The sequence below is a fragment of the Ictidomys tridecemlineatus genome, chromosome 13 (genome assembly GCF_052094955.1).
Source record: "Ictidomys tridecemlineatus isolate mIctTri1 chromosome 13, mIctTri1.hap1, whole genome shotgun sequence".
Classification (NCBI taxonomy): Eukaryota; Metazoa; Chordata; class Mammalia; order Rodentia; family Sciuridae; genus Ictidomys; species Ictidomys tridecemlineatus.
The window spans coordinates 38616267-38634647 of NC_135489.1; the positions used below are offsets into that span (position 1 = coordinate 38616267).

At 39.9% G+C, this 18381-nt stretch overlaps 1 protein-coding gene and 1 non-coding gene across 3 annotated transcripts in view; one reads left to right on the forward strand and one right to left on the reverse strand.

Moving 5' to 3' along the window:
* Positions 1-17582, reverse strand: part of Rnf125 (ring finger protein 125) — a 41027-nt gene extending 23445 nt beyond the window's left edge. Inside the window, exon 1 of one of the 2 annotated variants that reach the window (XR_005728915.2) lies at positions 16743-17582. Coding sequence is in view for 1 of the 2 variants with exons in the window: in XM_005337455.5 (XP_005337512.1) it covers positions 16743-16906 (164 nt within the window). In the remaining variant the exon portion in view is untranslated. The remainder of the gene's footprint in view (positions 1-16742) is intronic. The other variant, XM_005337455.5, reaches the window with a different exon arrangement.
* Trnav-cac (transfer RNA valine (anticodon CAC)) lies at positions 10079-10151 on the forward strand. The gene has a single exon. It is a non-coding gene; the product is annotated as a tRNA-Val (tRNA).
* Positions 17583-18381: the final 799 nt, after the last annotated feature.

An 18381-nucleotide genomic window follows, 5' to 3' on the forward strand; every position in this document is an offset into this window, starting at 1 on the left:
CACTGTCTCTTTTAAAAAAAAAAAAAAAAAAAAAAAAGAAAAGTTTACATATTGAAGCTATATAGTTCAATGAAATGTGACCCACCAATAGAACATACCCATACACGTACAGCATGACCACACCCCAGAATCTCCCCTCTTGCTGCCTTCCAGTCACAATTCTGATCTTTCCCATGTAATCACTGAGTTAAAAAAAAAAAAAAAATTAAGCAGGGCACAGTGGCCCAAGCCTGTAATCCCAGTATCTGAGGAGGCTGAGGCAGGAGGATCCCAAGTTCAAGGCCAGCCTTAGCAACTTAGCAAGACCCTAAGCAACTTAGTGAGACCCTGTCTTAAAATAAAAAAATAAAAAGACTTTGGGGATGTGGCTCAGTGGTAAAGCACTCTGGTACCAAACAACAACAACAATAAAAACAGTATCTATACTTTAATATACAAAATGTTATAATATATTTATTAAATGTACCAATCTGCAGACTTACAGCTTTGCCATTCCTGCTATAATCCTTTGTGACTATAATCGTTGAATCCTAACAGCAAAACTTATTTTTGCTATGTTGTACCTTGTATGAATGGAATCATTTGGTATGTGTAGTCTTCCGATCTGCCTTCTTCAATTCGATACTGTGATTAAGGGATGTGCTGTGAGTACTTGAGATTGTCCATTCTAATTTGGTAAAGACTGTTGTGTGAATGTAACAAAATTTCTTTCCCATTGTATTGCCAATGGGCATTTGGGCAACATTTCAATGTGTTCTGATGATCAATTTTAGTAATGGACAAGCACAGATAGCTTCTAAACTCTTCTTGCTCTTTGGTTTTCCTTGAACTCCCAGTTATATTAGCCATTAGTGATTCTTAAAAGTGCTCTCTTCTGAGTCTGTTGTTAAATTATTTTAAACACACAAGGGATACTTAAAGTTGCTTAGTGCTAGAATTATCCTGATGCTTCTGTCAACCCCGCATCCACTCCCTTCCAATAGTGTCTTATTTTTCTTCCAATAGCGTCTTGTGCTGCAGAAGCAACCCCACTTCCATTAGATGCAACCTCAGTGGAACCTTAATCAAGGTGCCAACTGCGGCCTGCTGAAGATGTGAGCACTGGATGCAGGCCAGGCTGCATGAACCCTTTCTGGAAGTTGAGTACTGGACAATGACACAAAGTCTCAGCAGCAGCAAATTGATAGGATTGCCCTGCTCTTTACCTAGAATCCCAGATCAGCCTAGGTTTCTACTCTTCTTTCTGTTTTTAATTCTTGTTTGGTGACAATTTTGATATCATTTCAAACTGAATTCACTGACTCCTTTTCAAAACGTCAACACATTCACATACTTTAATTCATTTAACCATAAGAAAACCCTGAGAAAGATCACAATTTCCATTTATAGACAAAGAAACTGAGGTACACAGAGCTAATTTTGTAAGATCATGTAAATAGAAAGTACCTGGCTTCAATTGGTGGTGAGATGGGGTTTTCTGATCCAAAGAACAGTAACCATTCATTCCACCTCAATGGCTGCCCCAGTTAGAGCAGAGACCTTAGTCTCTACTACCTTTTACTTCTCTCAACATTAGCTAATTGTAAACTCTAAGAAACAGTCTGCCCTTGCATATTTCTGAGTCTCTAAGAATTGGTTCTCAAAATGTAGTCTTAAAGGGTATTTAATACAGGGCTGAGGATATAGCTCAGCTGGTAGAGGGCTTCTCTTGCATGCACAAGTCCCTGGGTTCAATCCCCAGCACCAAAGGAAACAAACAAACAAATATATATCACACACACACACACACACACACACACACACACACACACAAATGGTTTAAATGTTAACTCAAATATATTTTTTCTTCTGAGGTGCTAAGGATAGAACCCAGAGCCTTGAGCATGCTAGGCAAACACTGCACCACTGAGATCTATATGTTTTTGTTTTTTGGGGTTTTTTGGCAGTGCTGGGCATGGAACCCAGAGCCTCATCATGCCAGGCAAGGGTTCTACCACTGAGCTACATCCCCAATCCTTCAACTCAACGTTAATATTTCAAATTCAAGACCTATAAGTCTGACATGAATTATTTAGGAGCAAGCAGATAACATTTCTGTTTTCTCAACTACAAGTGTCCACCTTTTTTTTCTCAACTGATTTAAGTTTTAAGCCAATCCAAGCAGAAGACAAATACCGGTGCAACCCTGTGGCAGGCACTTGTACACTTTACCCATTTCTCCTATAATAATTGTAAACGGATGCTGGGCTTTCTCATTTTATTGATGTTTATGAAAGTGGGGATGTTTGTGCAAAATAGTAACCTCAAGTCATTTTTTTCCTCAGAGTTCCTCATATAAACACCCTAACCTCTATACAAGGGTGTTATCTGTAGGATGAAACACACTTGTGCACTATATAGATGCTACTGCATCATATGAAAATTTAGTTGCAAATAATCACTCAATAAAAGTGGCTATTAAATGGAGAAATCAGCCAGGCGCAGTGGTGCATGCCTGTAATCCCCACAGTTTGCGAGGCTGAGGCAGGAGGATCTAGAGTTCAAAGCCAGCCTCAGTAACTTAGCAAGGCACTAAGCAACGCAGGGAGACCTGGTCTCTAAATAAAATATAAAACAGGGCTGGGGATGTGGCTCAGTGGTTGAGTGCTCCTGAGTTCAATCTCCAATACCAAAACAAACAAACAAAACAAAACCAGAAAGCCATGGAGTTTAAGAAGAGACCACAGGTATTAATTCTGTATATATAAAAACCATTTAAAAATATTGCTATGAAAAGCCATGGAATGCCCACAGGTCTGTCCTCCTTTGTGGCATGTAGAAACAAGACTGCAGAACTACTTAGTTCAAAAAGACTTGAGGTTAAAATTTTCTCCTTAAAAACAATCAAGAACATAAAGAGCGAGCCTACAGAATGGGAGAAAAATCATTGCCACCTTCATCTCAGATAGAGCATTAATTTCCAGTATATAAAGAGAATTCAAAAAGCTTAACACTCCAACAAACAAATAACCCAATCAATAAATGGGCAAAGAGACTGAACAGGTACTTCATGGAAGAAGAAATACCATGGGTCAACAAATATATGTGAAAAAGTTCAACATCTTTAGCAATTAGAGAAATACAAATTAAAACTAGACTGAGATTTCATCTCACTCTAGTCAGAATGGCAATTATCAAGAATACAAGTAACAATAAATGTTGGTGAAGATGTGGGGGAAAAGAGTCACTCCTACATTGCTGGTGGGACTGCAAATTTGTGCAACCACTCTGGAAAGCAGTGTGGAGTTTCCTCAGAAAACTTGAAATGGATATCATTTGATCCAGTTATCTCACTGCTCAGCATGTTCCCAGAGAACTTAAAATTAGCATATTATAGTGATATGGTCACATCAATGTTTGTAAACATATAAAGCAGCTCAATTCACAATAGCTAAGCTGTGGAACCAACCTAGATGCCCTTCAACAGATGAATGGATAAAAAAAACTTGTGGTATATATGCACAACGAAATATTACTCAGCCATAAAGAAGAATTAAATTATGGCATTTGCTGGTAAATGGATAGAACTGGAGACAATCCTACTGAGATAAGCCAATCCCCAAAAACCAAAGCCTGAATGTTCCCTCTGACCTACAGATGCTAACACACAATACGGGGGCAGGGGGAGAATAGAAGTTCATTGGATTAAAGGTGAATGAAGGGAAAGAAGGGAAAATAGGAATAAGAAAGATAGTAAAATGAATCAGAGATAACTTTCCTATGTTCATATAGGAATACACAGTTATTTGTAACTCCACATCATGGACAACCACAAGAATGGGAAGTTATACTCCATGTATATATACTCAAAATATACTCTATTGTCATGTATATCTGACAAGAACAAAATTTTTTTAAAAAGCACACAATTTTTTTTTCCTCCTTAAAATTAGTAATCAAATTCAGCTTATGAGAGCTAGAGAATTGAATTCAACATCCTCACCCTAGTGTACAGATGTCGTCAGGCACAGTGACACTAGCCTACATTCCCATCAACTCAGGAGGCTGAGGCAGGAGGATCACAAGTTGAAGTCCAGCCTCAGAAATTTAGCAAGGCTCTGAGCAACTTAGTGAGTCCCTTCCTCAAAATAAAAAAAGCAAAAGGGCTGAGGATGTAGCTCATTGGTAAAGCAGAGTTGGGTTCAATCCCCTGAACAACAACAGCAACAACAAAAAAAGGTGTACAGGTGTAAAATTTTAAAAGCCAGGTGTGATGATATACACGTGTAATCCCAGCTACTCAGGAGGCTAAGGCACCAGCATAGCAACTTTGGGATCAGCCTGGGCAATTTAGCAATACTTTGAATAGCAAAATAAAATAAAATCTAAAACAATGAAAAAAATAAATAAAAATAAAAAGAGCTGGTGCTGTAGCTCAGTGATAAAGTGCTTGCCTAGTATGTGCAAGACCCTGAGTTTCAACTCCAGTCCTCCTAAAAAAAAATTTTTTTTTAAAAAAAGGAAAGATGGAAGGAAGAAAGATAAAAAGAAAGAGTCCTGGTGTGGTGGAAGCGCCCTAATCCCAGTGGCTTGGGAGGCTGAGGCAGGAGGATCTTGAGTTCAAAGCCAGCCTCAGCAACAGCAAGGTGCTAAGTAACTCAGGGAGATCCTGTCTGTAAATAAAATACAATAGGGCTGGGGATATAAATAAATAAAAAGGGCTGGGGATGTGGCTCAGTGGCAGTGTCCCTGAGTTCAATCCTTGGTACACTTCGCCCTCTGCAAAAAAAAAAAAAAAAGATGGATTACAGTTTTACAAGAGCATAGCAAGGAGTGGTGTTTTAGGTCTGTTTTAAGAGGCAATTCTAGAGAGGATGGTGGTTTATGCCAGCAAAGTAGCAGTTGACAGTAGTAAATCGGCAGATTTAGGATTTAATTTGGAAGCATAGGCAAACGGGTTCCAACATCAAATGACATAAAATACTTTTATGCAAAGTGAAAGACGTCAAACACAAAAGACTACTGACTGCACAGATTCTAAAACTGGATGACAGAAGCAGATGGGGTTCTTCGGGGCTGGTGGTTGGTAGAAGGAATCGACTATAAAGGCTAGGAGGGAATTTTTTTAGAGTCAAGAAACAAAATGTTCCTGATCTTGTTTGTGGTGGTGCTTCATCAGATTTCACAGAATCATCAGATTTCACACAAAGACAATTTTCTGGCTGCTCTTGCTCAGCTAGTCTCACTAGACTCGTGTGACTCTGGAATCTCATCCCTGGGAAGCCACATGGGTTGGTGCCCCTTCCAGAGGGTACTGTTGGCCCTTGCCACTCATTTGCAGCAGGAATCTCACCCCTGTGAAACTGTAGCTAGCTATCCATGAGGAAATCAAGGAGGAACTGGATAATGACTCAACTCAGAAACCAGATGGAAAGTTAATTACCTCATTCCTATTTGTTATTTTATGAACCCTTTTCTGTTTCCCTAAATTAAATGGTTGGCCAAAAATCCCCTACCACCAAGAGGTCAGTAAAGCATTGGAAGGAAACAGGAAAAGACAGCTGAGGATCCTGGGTAGATTTATGGGCTCCATCTGATGAGGTAAAACTAAATCCTAAATGGATTTTAAAAGGAAAGGGATGCCATTACGGAGTCCCTGGGGTCTAGGACAAGAAAGGCAAAATAAGGACGAACCAGAGCTGATTTCGAATGTGGTTCTGGAAGACATTGTTGGCAACCCGTGGCAGGTCTAATCTTCTATATAAAGCTGTCTCACGGTGGGTATGCTAATGTGAAGCTGAATTAAAATCTTGGCCTGTCTTGGTAAACATGAACATGGAAATACAATAAAGGGAGTTGTTATTGTTATTCAAAGCGACAAAGTCTCGGCTAGAATATTCCATTCTAGGGTAATAAACACCCGGGGAATAAACACTTCACTCCCTTTTCATTAATGGATGACACTGGACAGGCCCAAGTACAGCAATTCTTGGAGCTGAGCCCCCCTGACCTTGAATGGCCTCCAGATTCCCTCTGATGTGTTGATATATTTGACTAGGTCATAGTCAAAGTCCAGCCTGGGAACTGGTCTTTCAATCTCCAAAATTTGCCTCTGCAGATCTCTGTGTATCACTATGTATTGATTTTAAATTTAAATTTAAATTTTATTCTTTACCCTTAAAATCTTAGAGGAGCGCTTCTTCATAACCCTCAAACACTGCCTCATCTTACAGTAAATGAAATAGGATTACGTAGCTGCAGTTTCTCAAACATTAAAGAAGATAAAATCACCTGGGGATCTTTTTTTAAATGCATGTTCCTATTCAGTAGATCTGATGTAAGTCCCAAATTCTGCAGTGCTGCTGGTCTAAGGACCAGAAACCAGAACCTAAGAGGAATCTCTGTGTAAAACTCAATCTGCCACGTTATTTAGGTTCTGTTTGTGAGAACATACATAATTCAATAGGTCAGTAATGTTTAATTCATCTATGACAATACTAATGCTGCTAAGTAAACACAGAGCAGTCAAACTATGGGGGGGGAGGCAAATTGTGGACCAGCTTAATTACATCTTTCTGAAATTCTCATCACTACAGTCACAAATGAATAACCCTATAGGAGTGGTGGATGAGGTTCAAAACTATCACAAGACTACTATTACCCAAACTGCAAGCCTAAAATACATACATAACTACATGGCATATGGTGACCGACATCTGGGGAGTGATGGTCCCCTCTTAAGGGGCATTCACCAAATTATACCAACCATCTTTTGTTTTGGAGTCACTCACTAATTCAGCAACCATCAAACAATAAGTTGCCAGATCTTAAGAAGTGGCAATGTGGAAAGTAGCATTCTTTTATTAGAACAATGGCTCTGACGAGTTTTTAGATCACTATAGTAGAAAAGACCTCACTCATCTAATTTTAAGTAACATCCCAGTACCTTGGGAGGAAGAAGTGTTCTATGCATTTTTTTTGTTCTATCATCAGAGCATGGATGTTTTATGTTTAAGCTGCAGTTTCATCTTAAAGTCATTTATTGGAAAATCATAGATCAAATATTTTGAGCAATTGTCCCAATTTTTCTCCTTCCCTTTACCTTCCAACTCCATGAAAGGATTTTTTTTTGTGTGTGTGCGGGGGGAGGGAGGAGGTTACTAGGGATTGAACTCAGAGGCACTTGACCACTGAGCCACATCCCCAGCCCTATTTTGTATTTTATTTAGAGACAGGGTCTCACTGAGTTGCTTAGCACCTCTCTTTTGCTGAGGTTGGCTTTAAACTCGTGATCCTCCTGTCTCAGCTTCCCAAGCTGCTGGAATTACAAGCATGTGCCAGGGTGCCCAGCTCATAAAGACTTTCTATATTCCCTGTCTCTGATTCTGTCCTCTGGGCACTCATGAATTCACTCTAGTTAGGCTTTAGAGCCCGCTATTCACCGAAACTGCTCAAGATGACAGTGGTCTCCATGTTGCTTATCCAATGAAAGATCAAGTTTATCTTCATCTTCTTGACCTTTAAGCAGCAGTAGATAGAGTGAATCCTTCTTTCCTTCTTGAATATTTTATCACTCACTTGGCCTCCAGAATCCAATCTGATTTCCTCCTAACTCTTGGCTGGTCCTTTGTAGTTTCCATGCCTGTCTCTGAACACTGGTGAGCACCACTATACAGGCTTAGACATCTATGTTTTACTAACCATGTCTACTCCTTGATAAATTCAACCAGTCTCATGGATTAGATCCAGTATATGCCATGACCACGGATTTTATTTATCTATAATCCATGTCTTCCTCTGAACTTCAGACTCAGAGATTCAATCTATTGCTCACTGTCTCCACTTGGTTGTCGACAACTTTGACGTCATCTTGCTTCCTCACTTTCCTTGACACACCACATTAAATCCATCTTGTAGCAGCACCTTTAAATACTCCTAAAATTCCACCATTCTCACCCCATCCACTCTTCACATCTGGTTCTAGTCTCTCACTTGGATTATGACAGTGGCCTCCAACTCGCTCTCGTGGTCCTAGCCACCTCCCTATAGTCTATTCTATTAAGTCACTTCATGCCATATCTCTGTTCAAAACCCTTACTTGGGTGAAGTGACATAAGCAGGGGCAGGGTGGCCTGGCCTGGACCTGGCTTTAGCATTTGGCTCTGACCCAGCTGGTGCCTTTTACTGATTGATGTCAGAGGTCACTTGTTCAGAGGTTGCCACACAGGTGGCTGGAGACAGGAGTTCTCATCCTGGTGTTAATGTGCACGCTAATCTCCTGTGTAGCCAGTTTCCCCAGTTGACCAGATCCCAGGTGATCCAGGCTGAGGTCTCCAGGGCAACCATGTAGTTCTGTGTTCTCTGAAGCTTTTCCTATGACTCAGATTCTATGTTGGGTCAATTTCCATCACCAGACTTTCCCAGTGGACAGACAGAGGATGAATGAGGTCCCTTTCCTAATGATAAAGACTGAAAGTGCAGATCCAGTTCTTTCTAATTGCCAGATGAGAATTGTGAGAAATTGCAGACTTCATGCTGTACATTAAAATTATAGACTTGAGTGGTTTGGTCAAGGAAAAAAAAAATATTCAGAGAAAAAGGCCAGCTTTTTATAAATGCCCCCAACTCCACTCCACCCTACTGCTCCCCTCATTCACTTAGCTGCAGCCAAACTAGCTTCCTCACCTCCTTCCTTCCTCTAGACCACGCCTGTACAAAACGAGGCCCCATTTTTTTAAAAATTCATGTTTAATTAAGTATGGAAATTGAGAGAGTTATTTAAAAACTCAACTGGCAATCTGACAGTAATTTTATTTGCGTTGAACCTAAAGATTATTAAAGTTCTTTTGATTTTTTTTTTTTTTTTTTTTTTTTAGTATTGGAGATGGAACCCAGCGGCACTGAGCAACATCCCCAATCCTCTTTTTATTTTGAGAAAGGGTCTCACTAAGTTGCTGAGGCTGACCTCAAATTTGTGGTCGTCCTGCCTCAGCCTCTTGAGTTTCTGAGATTTCAGTTCTGAGCCAGAACCTAATAATTTTTAAAATGAGTGCTTGTAATATATACATATATATATATATATATATATATATATATATATATATATATATATGGGCTGGGGATGTGGCTCAAGCGGTGGCGCACTCGCCTGGCATGCATGCGGCCTAGGTTCGATCCTCAGCACCACATACAGACAAAGATGTTATGTCCGCCAAAAACTAAAAAATAAATATTAAAAAAATTCTCTCTCTCTCTCTTTAAAAAAATATTTATTAAAAATATATATATACATATATATATATATATTTAGTGTTTTAAAATTTCATTTTTCTTTTTTATTTATTTATTTAAGACAGAATCTTGATATGTGCCCCAACTGGCCTCAAACTACTGGACTCAAGTGATCCTTTGTCTCAACCTAGTGAGTATCTGGGAGTATTGATGCACCATCACACCTGGCTTAGATTTTCATTTTCCTATAAGACTTGTATTTATTTTACAAAATTAGTGATGGGCTGGAAATTAACAAAAAACAAAACAAAAAAACACTGTTGTGTGTATGTGTGTGTGCTGGGAATTGAACCACTTGCTCCTAGTCTTTACAGTAGACAATTTGAGAAGCACTTCTTTATATTCTAAAATTGCAACTCTCCCATTTACTTTCCATTTTGTTTCTTTGCCTTCTCTCTCTCTCTCCTTCTTTTTTTCCTTCCCAACCCTTAACATCCATCAATATACAGTCATCTCTTCATATCTGTTGGGGAACAAAATTCACTGATGCTCAAGTTCCTCATAGAAAATGGCACATCAGGCTGGGGATGTGGCTCAGTGGTATAGTGGTAGTCTCAACGCATGAGGCCCTGGGTTAGATTCCCAGCACCGCAAAAAATAAATAAATAAAATGGTATGTGGTATTTGTATATAACGTAGGCCCATCCTGCTGTATATGTTAAATCATCTCTAAACTAGGTGTGGTGGTACACACCCCTATAATTCCAGCACTAAATTCCAGGATGAGGCAGGAAGACCATGATTTTGAGGCCAGGAGGGACAACATAGTGAGACCCTATCTCAAAATAAAGAAATCATCACTTGGGCTGGGGATATAGCTCAGTTGGTAGAGTGCTTGCCTCACATGCACAAGGCCCTGGGTTCAATCCCCAGCACCACCAAAAAATAAAAAAGAAAGAAATCATCTCTTGATGAATTATAATACCTAATACAATAAAATGCTACACACAAATAATATATTGTTTAGAGAATGAGGACAAGAAAAAAAAAGCCCATATGTATTCAGTACAAACAATTTTTTCTGAATATTTTCAGAAATAACAGTTGTTTTGAAACCCAGGATGCAAAATCTGTGGATAAGGAGGGCCAACTGTGTACTGCATGCTTAACACTATTATCTTATTTTTTGTCCATTTTCCCTGGAAGAACATCTACTGGATCAATAAATTAATCTACTCCATACAATTACAGATCTAACTAAATAACCCATGGCAAACCAAAGTGATAATGATAAAACTCGATGAACCCTATTAATATTTTTTGGAGGGTACCAGGGATTGAACTCAGGGGCAATTGACAACTGAACCACATCCCCAGGCCTATTTTTTTTTTTTTTTGTATTTTATTTACACACAGGGTCTCACTTTTTGCTGAGACTGGCTTTGAACTAGTAATTCTCCTGCCTTGGCCTCCCAAGCCACCAAGATTACAGGCATGCGCCATAGTACCCGGCTGATGAACACTTATTTATTGAAATGGGATCTAACTATGTTGCCAAGACTGATCTGCAACTGTTCAGCTCCAGTTGCTCCTGTCTCAGTCTTCAGAGTGCTGGGATTACAGATGTGCATCATCATTCACCAGCTTTAAACAAAGATTTTTAAATTTACAGAACAGTGTGTACGTTCCTACCAGCAGGGTTATGTGCATTGTTAACAGACAATCAAGTTGCCTGGTAGCATGCTGAAATGTACTCAGGTAAAGATTAATAATGATCTAATTTTTGTTTTTAGTAACCAGATTTTACTAACCCTGGAAAACTTAATACCTGGACAAAGTGGTGCACATCAGTAATTCCAGCTACTAGTGAGGCTGAGGCAGGAGTATTTCAAGTTTGAGGCCAGGCTCAGCAACTTAGCAAGACCCTCAGTAACTCAGAGAGATCCTGTCTCAAAATAAAAAATAAAAGGGACTGGTGATGTAGAGCACTTCTGAGTTCAATCTCTAGTACCAATAAATAAATAAATTTAAAAAGGGCTGGGGACATGGCTCAGTGGTAGATACCCCTGGGTTCAATTCCCTAGTACCATAATCATGTGTGCACGCACACACAAAACTCATTTAATAAATGTGATGGTCAATCATATGTGTTAACTTCATAATAGTACTCTGTTTAGTCAAACATTTACCTGGATGTTGCTCTAAAGGTATTTTGTAGATGTAGGTTAACATCTATAATCAGTTGACTGTAAGAGATTACCCTTGATAATATATACCAGTTCCTTAAAAATATCCTTCCTTTCCTTCTCCCATATATATATAAGATTTTAAGGGGGCTGGGGATGTGGCTCAAACTTTAGCGCGCTCGCTTAGCATGCGTGTGGCCCGGGTTCGATCCTCAGCATCACATACCAACAAAGATGTTGTGTCTGCCAATAACTAAAAAATAAATATTAAAATTCTCTCTCTTTAAAAAAAAAAGATTTTAAGGAATCAGTGTCTATTTATACTTATATATTTATATATATTTTTCTATATATATAAATGAATATATGTAATAATATAGAATATGTAAATATTTCTTAGTTTGAGCTTCAACTACATATGAAATATATAAATATAAATACATATAACTATAAAAATATGTATCTGAATAAAAATATCTATATACCCCAAAGTATAATTCTTTGACATACTGAGTTCTTTGAATTGAAGAAGCAGTCTGAAAACTAGTCTGACTTTCCACTCCTTTTTTCCTTCTGAAACAGAGAGGGACTTTCTCTGAAGTCCTCTTATCTACCTAAAGGCCAGATCCTCTAGATTAACGCACTAGAAAGAAACAGAGAGTTGGCTGGGTGGTGGCACACACCTGTAATCCCAGTGGCTGGGGAGGCTGAGACAGGAGGGTTCAAAGCCAGCCTCAGCAAAAGCGAGGTACTAAGCAACTCACTGGGACCCTGTCTCTAAATAAAATAAAACATAGGGCTGGGGATGTGGCTCAGTGGTTGAATGACCCCAAGTTCAATCGCTGGTACCTGCCTCCCCCACCCAAAAGAAACCTAGAGTTGACACAATACCCAGAAACGAAAAAAACTTTGTTCTTTAAGCTCATTCATCTCCTCTAAGCATATTTTATACCCTTCCAGATATGCTTACAGGTCTCCCTTCTCTCTTCCCTATGAAGAAAGTGGGTAAGTTTCTGAATCTCACTGGGTTGTTGGGTGTTCACTCTGTGATGTCTCTGGGCCTTTATTTATTTATTTATTTATTTATTATTTTTGGTACTAGGGATTGAATCCAGGGACGCTTAACCACTGAGCCTCATCCCCAGCCCTTTCAAATATTTTATTTAGAGACACGGTCTCGCTGAGTTACTTAGGGCCTCACTAAATTGTTGAGGCTGGCTGTGAGTTTTCGATCCCTCTGCCTCAGCCTCCAGGATTACAGGTGTGCTCCACAGTGTCCAGCACCTTTGGATCTTTAATAAACTGTGTGCCTTTTCTCCTGTTAATTGACTGTCAGTTTTTTCCAACAGATTCAATGATACTGCCAGGAAACTAACATGTACACCCTTATTGGTGTTTCTCTAGAGAACCTCCACTAACAGATACTATATAAGTAGATAAAAACATCTATAATAAATAATAGGATAAAATCTTTCATCTCAGGTTAAACAAGAAGTCTTTGGGATTAAACATCTCCTGTAAGAATGAAAGCACTGGGTGGGGTTGGTAGAGCACTTGCCTAGCATGCTTGAGGTCCTAGGTTTGATCCCCAGCACTGCAAAAAAAAAAAAAAAAGAAGAAGAAGAAGAAGGAAGAAGAAAGAAAAAAAAAAGAAATGGAATGGAATGAAAGCACTGATGTATATTTCTAGATCAGTCTAGAACTCACCAGGAAGACACTCAGACTCTACTTAGAGAACCAGCAATTTTGGGCAGGATTTTCTGCTCATACTTGACCACAAATGGAATGTTTTAATCCACATACCTGAAAGCACTTCAGAATTATTCTTGACAGTTTCACTGAAGTAAAATTAGTCACCTTCTGTGACACAGAGCAGTCATATCCACTGAGTTCACTGGAGATGTGGCTCTTTAGACCTTACCGAATGCCCAGTTAGTGCTCAGCCGTCTTAGGCTCATTCTCAATCTCTATATTCTACTCAGATAACTCCCTCCAGTTCTTTCTCTAATCCTATTCTCCCAGGATTTTTGGACTATTTCCACTTAGATATTTTCATATGGGATTACTGTATCTTCAACAGGCCCATTTGTAAGTTCATTAACTTCCTCCTGAGTCAAACTCTCCTCCTCTCTTTATCACTGGGCTTAAAATCTGGGAGTTGTCTTTGATATGTTTCTCTGTATATCCAATCTGACAGCAATTGAATATTTTGAATATTTCTTTTATCTGTAAATCAAATTCCTTTTGAGCTCAATTCATACAACTTCAATTTATCTAGCCTCTCTTTTCCCAGCTCTGATAATAGAAGATTCAGAGTTAAGAAGCCCTTTCCCCCAAATGTTTTTATGACTAATATAGTAATATGAACAAAGCCAATTAAAAAATATAAAATATCAAAAAAAAAAAGCTTCTTCAAGTCTGCTACAGGAAAAAGAAAAAAGCTAAAAGTAAGACTATCTGAGACATCTTGGAAATGTTATAGATTTATCTTTTGTGGCCCAGTTTGCTTCCAAAAAACAAAAAATTCAGAAATAACAAATAATAACTGTTCATGGGTGTTTTGCTCATTGAATGACTGAAGGAAATAGAAACCATATTTTGAACTTTCTGTGCTCGCTTCGGCAGCACATATACTAAAATTGAACTTTCTTTTTTCTGTGCTGGAAATCAAATCTAGGGCCTTGTGCAAAAGAAGCTGGTGTTCTACCACTAAGCTACAGCCCCAGCCCTTAATCTTTAATATGGAATTTCTTTATATTCTAAATGTCTACAAAATTGCACTGTTCACCTCACTTTACAAATAAAAAACAACTGAGAGCAGGTTATGGTGGTGCACACCTGTAATCCCAGAAGCTTGGGAGGCTGAGGCAGGAGGATTATAAATTCAAATCCAGTCTCAGCAACTTAGTGAGGCCCTAAGCAACTTAATGAGACCATGTCTCCAAATACAATAATGGACTAGGGATGTGATTCAGTGATTGAGCACCTCTGATTTCAATCCCTGGTACAAGAAAAAGAAAAGAAACAGATTCAAAAAGAGTCAACAGTTTAGTGAGTAGTTGCATAGCTGGCTAGTGGCAGAGTTGAATTAAGTCTAGTGCTCTGTAATGTCCGGTTTCTACTGTTACAATACAATTTATAAAGTACTCTATACATATTCTGAATATCATTTCATTATTATAATTGTTTGACTTGAAATAGGTTTGTAAACAGAAACCAGAATAAAAAGACTTAGTTCAGTAAGTTTGGAAATCTAATTTCAATATGGAATAATAAAATAGAGATTCCGTTTGCATTTCTTTATTTTCTATATTCATTGGAAAAGATTAATTCATTTAGTGTGCACAAATGGTGTTAACACACAGTCTCCAGTGTAAACGGGACTCTGGTTAACATTTATAAAGTGGAAGGAGCCCAAGTAAATTTGCCAAAAGGAGGAATATGGAAATTCTGCCCACAGCCAGAACAATGGACATAGATTTGTCCAAACAAAGAACAGTAAAGTTAGGGAAGACAGTTTGTCCAGCCTTTGTTATGCTATTTTATGACTATTTTTCCAGTCCCTGGCTTCCTGTTCACTTTAACAAAGAAAAAGATTAAACTAAAAATTTGACATTTTGCAAATTTATATTACCCTTTAGTAGAAGCCAGAACACTGTAAACAATAAATTATAGTGTCCAAATTCCAAACTCAAAAAACAACCTCCAGATGCCCATTCCAGTTTTACAGACGGAACTAAAGACTCATGGTTCATCTTTGGCACTTTAGTCTTAATGCTAATAAAGATTAAATTTAATGTAGTTATCTTCAGGTTATCATTATCCTGAACTCATCAACATACTTTATCCTGTTACACAACAGCATTTTTTGCTTTCATACTGGCCTTTGGATATTGTGTCAATGAGTTATGTCTGGATGACTGGAAACATCAATAAGTAGAAAGGGGGTAAATTTAAACCATGAGTTTAAAGTACAAAGCTAAAAAAAAAAAAAAAAAAAGGCCCTGAAAATACAGTCACAAAATAATGCCCAGAGCACTCTACTTAAATATGTGTGGGCAGCACACTTTTCTCCCTGGCTCACTGATGAGCAATGGTGCAAACTGCTTCTCAAGGACCACTTAAATCCTTTCAAAAGCACTTTGTACGTTTGCATTTTTAATATGCCTTTTCTTCTTTCTTGGTAAGCCAAAAGCCCATTTAAGCAACTGAGGTTTTGCTCCTGTGCTTCATCTACCAGGTGACATTAAGTGGCTTCACTCCTGATCTGTGCATCATGTACACACACAACAACAGCAACCACACTCACACCCATGTAAGAGGGGAGTTCTCCTAAGTGAACAGTGAACACGAATTACAGATCCAATTTCCACCACATTACTACTCAAGCTCTCGCTAAAGACCCGCAGATTTTATATAGGAACTTTTAAACCCTTCTTAGAAACTACCGTGCTTTGCACCAACTGAGTTTTAAGTAAATAGTACCGTGGCTTTTAAGAAAGTTATTTTAATCATACTTTCAGTTTGGAGAGGCGAGCATGAAGCAGGTAATCTGCAGCCTCCTGTCACTTGGGTTTTAAATGGCTTACAATCACTGGTTTGGTGCTAACTTCAAGCCTCATGTCCCACGTTGTTGTCCAACGACTTCAGAAAAGTCACTCAGATGCTCCAGTTGGACTTGAAGATCTTTGGTGTGTGTGTGTGTGTGTGTGTGTGTGTGTGTGTGTGTGTGTAAACGGACGCGGGGTTGAGATGGAAGGGCAGTTTTCACAGACCCCCGATTGCTCAAGACACCCAGCTTCCGTGAGGGTTCTGCAGCACGTGCACAGATAGAGCAAAACAAAACCACTCGAGTTCTCGTGGGGGGAGAGAAGCTTCAGCCGGTTCAACCAAGTCCAGTGGGAAAACTGCTTTGTGGGAGCCTTGCGGCCAGCGCTTGTTTCCTTTCTGTGCCAGGACGTGTGCTGGTTCTCCACCAGCTGGCAAGCCCTGGCTCTCCGCTGGCCAGCGCCTGGATCCCTATCTCTGGAGTAGGCACCTGGGTTTCAGAGGGAGGCAGCTTTAGGGTGCTGCGTAGCCCGATTGTTTGTTTTCTCCTACCGAAATTCTGTGCAACCCTCCGATGAGGCATTTTCCCCGTGGCCCGCCCCCAGCGGTTTGAGGTTTATCCTTGCAGCTGTTTTCTAACGCGCTGGCTTCTTTTAAAACACACACACACACACACACACACACACACACACACACACACGTACACACACACACACACACACACCCCATGCCTTCGGCTTCCCCAACATCGTCCTCCCCAGAGGGTAGGCGTGCAAGCCGAGCTCCCCAGACACTTACACGTGTCCACAGCGGGTCCGGACGGGTTGGTGCAACACCTCAAGGCACACGGAGCAGTCGAAGGACGTAACCGGCAGTTCGGGGTCCCCCTTGCGCTCCACCGCCCGTGGGGTGGCAGAGGCTGGCGAGGATTTGCTGCTGTCGCTGCTCAGCAGGGAGCCCATCGCTGCGCGTCTCGCTCAGACAGCTGCCAAGAGCTCAGTGCCGGCTCTGGGTTGTTTTGTTGTCCTGCGGTGGAGGAAGGAAGTCCCAGCCCAGCTGTGATCGCCGCCTCCTAGCTCTCCCAGCTAGCACAGGCTGGAAGCCGTCTCCGCCGCCGCGTTCAACCTCGGTCGAGGGCAGGCCAAGTGCGCAGCCCTGGGTTTGAAATTGTCTTTCGCTAGCTGCCTTGATCGGGGTGCAGAGGCGGAGTCGGCAGCCGCACCTCACAAGCTGCGATGTCTTGAGGTCCTGGGAGAATTGAAACCTGAAACCTCTTTCGCAGAGGAGAAGACTTGGGCAGACGGTGAACCTGCCAGGCTATGGCACACGCCTCCTTCTCTCTGGTCACAAGTTAAGGAGAGTGATGTCCTGGTCATGCTTTATGGTAATTAGAAAACACCTACCTGATAGATGATGATCCTATAGTCCTCCACATTGGAGTCATAATAAGCTGCAAAGATGACCTAAAACAGCCGGTTGTGGTGGCTCAGGCTAGTAATTCCAGCAACTCAGGAGGCTGAGACCCTAGGATCACAAACTCAGCAATTTAGTAAGACCCTCAAGCAATTTGGCAAAGACCTAGTCTCAAAATAAAAACTAAAAAGGCCTGGGGATATGACTCTGTGATTACTCCTGAGATTAATCTCCAGTACCAAAAACAAAAATATAAACCCTCAAGGTTGAGTGTCTCCTAAGACACAGACTATCACAGATGATCACTAGTACATTAGTCATCTACTCAGTGCTCCATAAATGGAGTGGTGGGATGGGGTTTTGAAAGAGATCTGAATCAAATCTTGGTTCTAGGACAGGGATTCTGGTTTCCTCAACTAAGGATTTCTTTCTACTGTTTGTATACTCTCCCCACCCCACCTATCATTTTTTAACATGATCAAGACTGGATATCACTCACTGACTTAAAACATTTTCAAAAAAAAGGTATTTAGTGCTTACTGCATGCCAGACACTATCTGTGATAAGTTTTCAACAAACAAATAAAAAGTCAAATCTCACAGAATCACATAATTTAGTTTAAAAAAAACAAAAATCTTGAGCAAGTTATAAATTCTCATGTAGTTTTACAGAACAACATTCAAAACACACATATAAGGTATATCATATCTCTAATACATAATGATCCCTTAAGTTTCATCTTGTTTCCCCAAGAAAGTATAAGTGATGAACACATAAATGAATAAATCATCTCAAATAAGAACCAGCAAGAAACAGGGCATTGTGGACTGGGCCTGTGATCCCAGCAACTCTGGAGGCTGAGGCAGGAGGATCACGAGTTTTGGGCCAGCCTCAGAAATTTAGGTAGGCCCTAAGCAATTTAGTGAGATTCTGTCTCAAAATAAAAAAATACATAGACTAGTGGTAAAAAGCCTGTGGGTTCAATCCCTAGTATCAAAAAAAAAAAAAAAAAAAACTACAACAA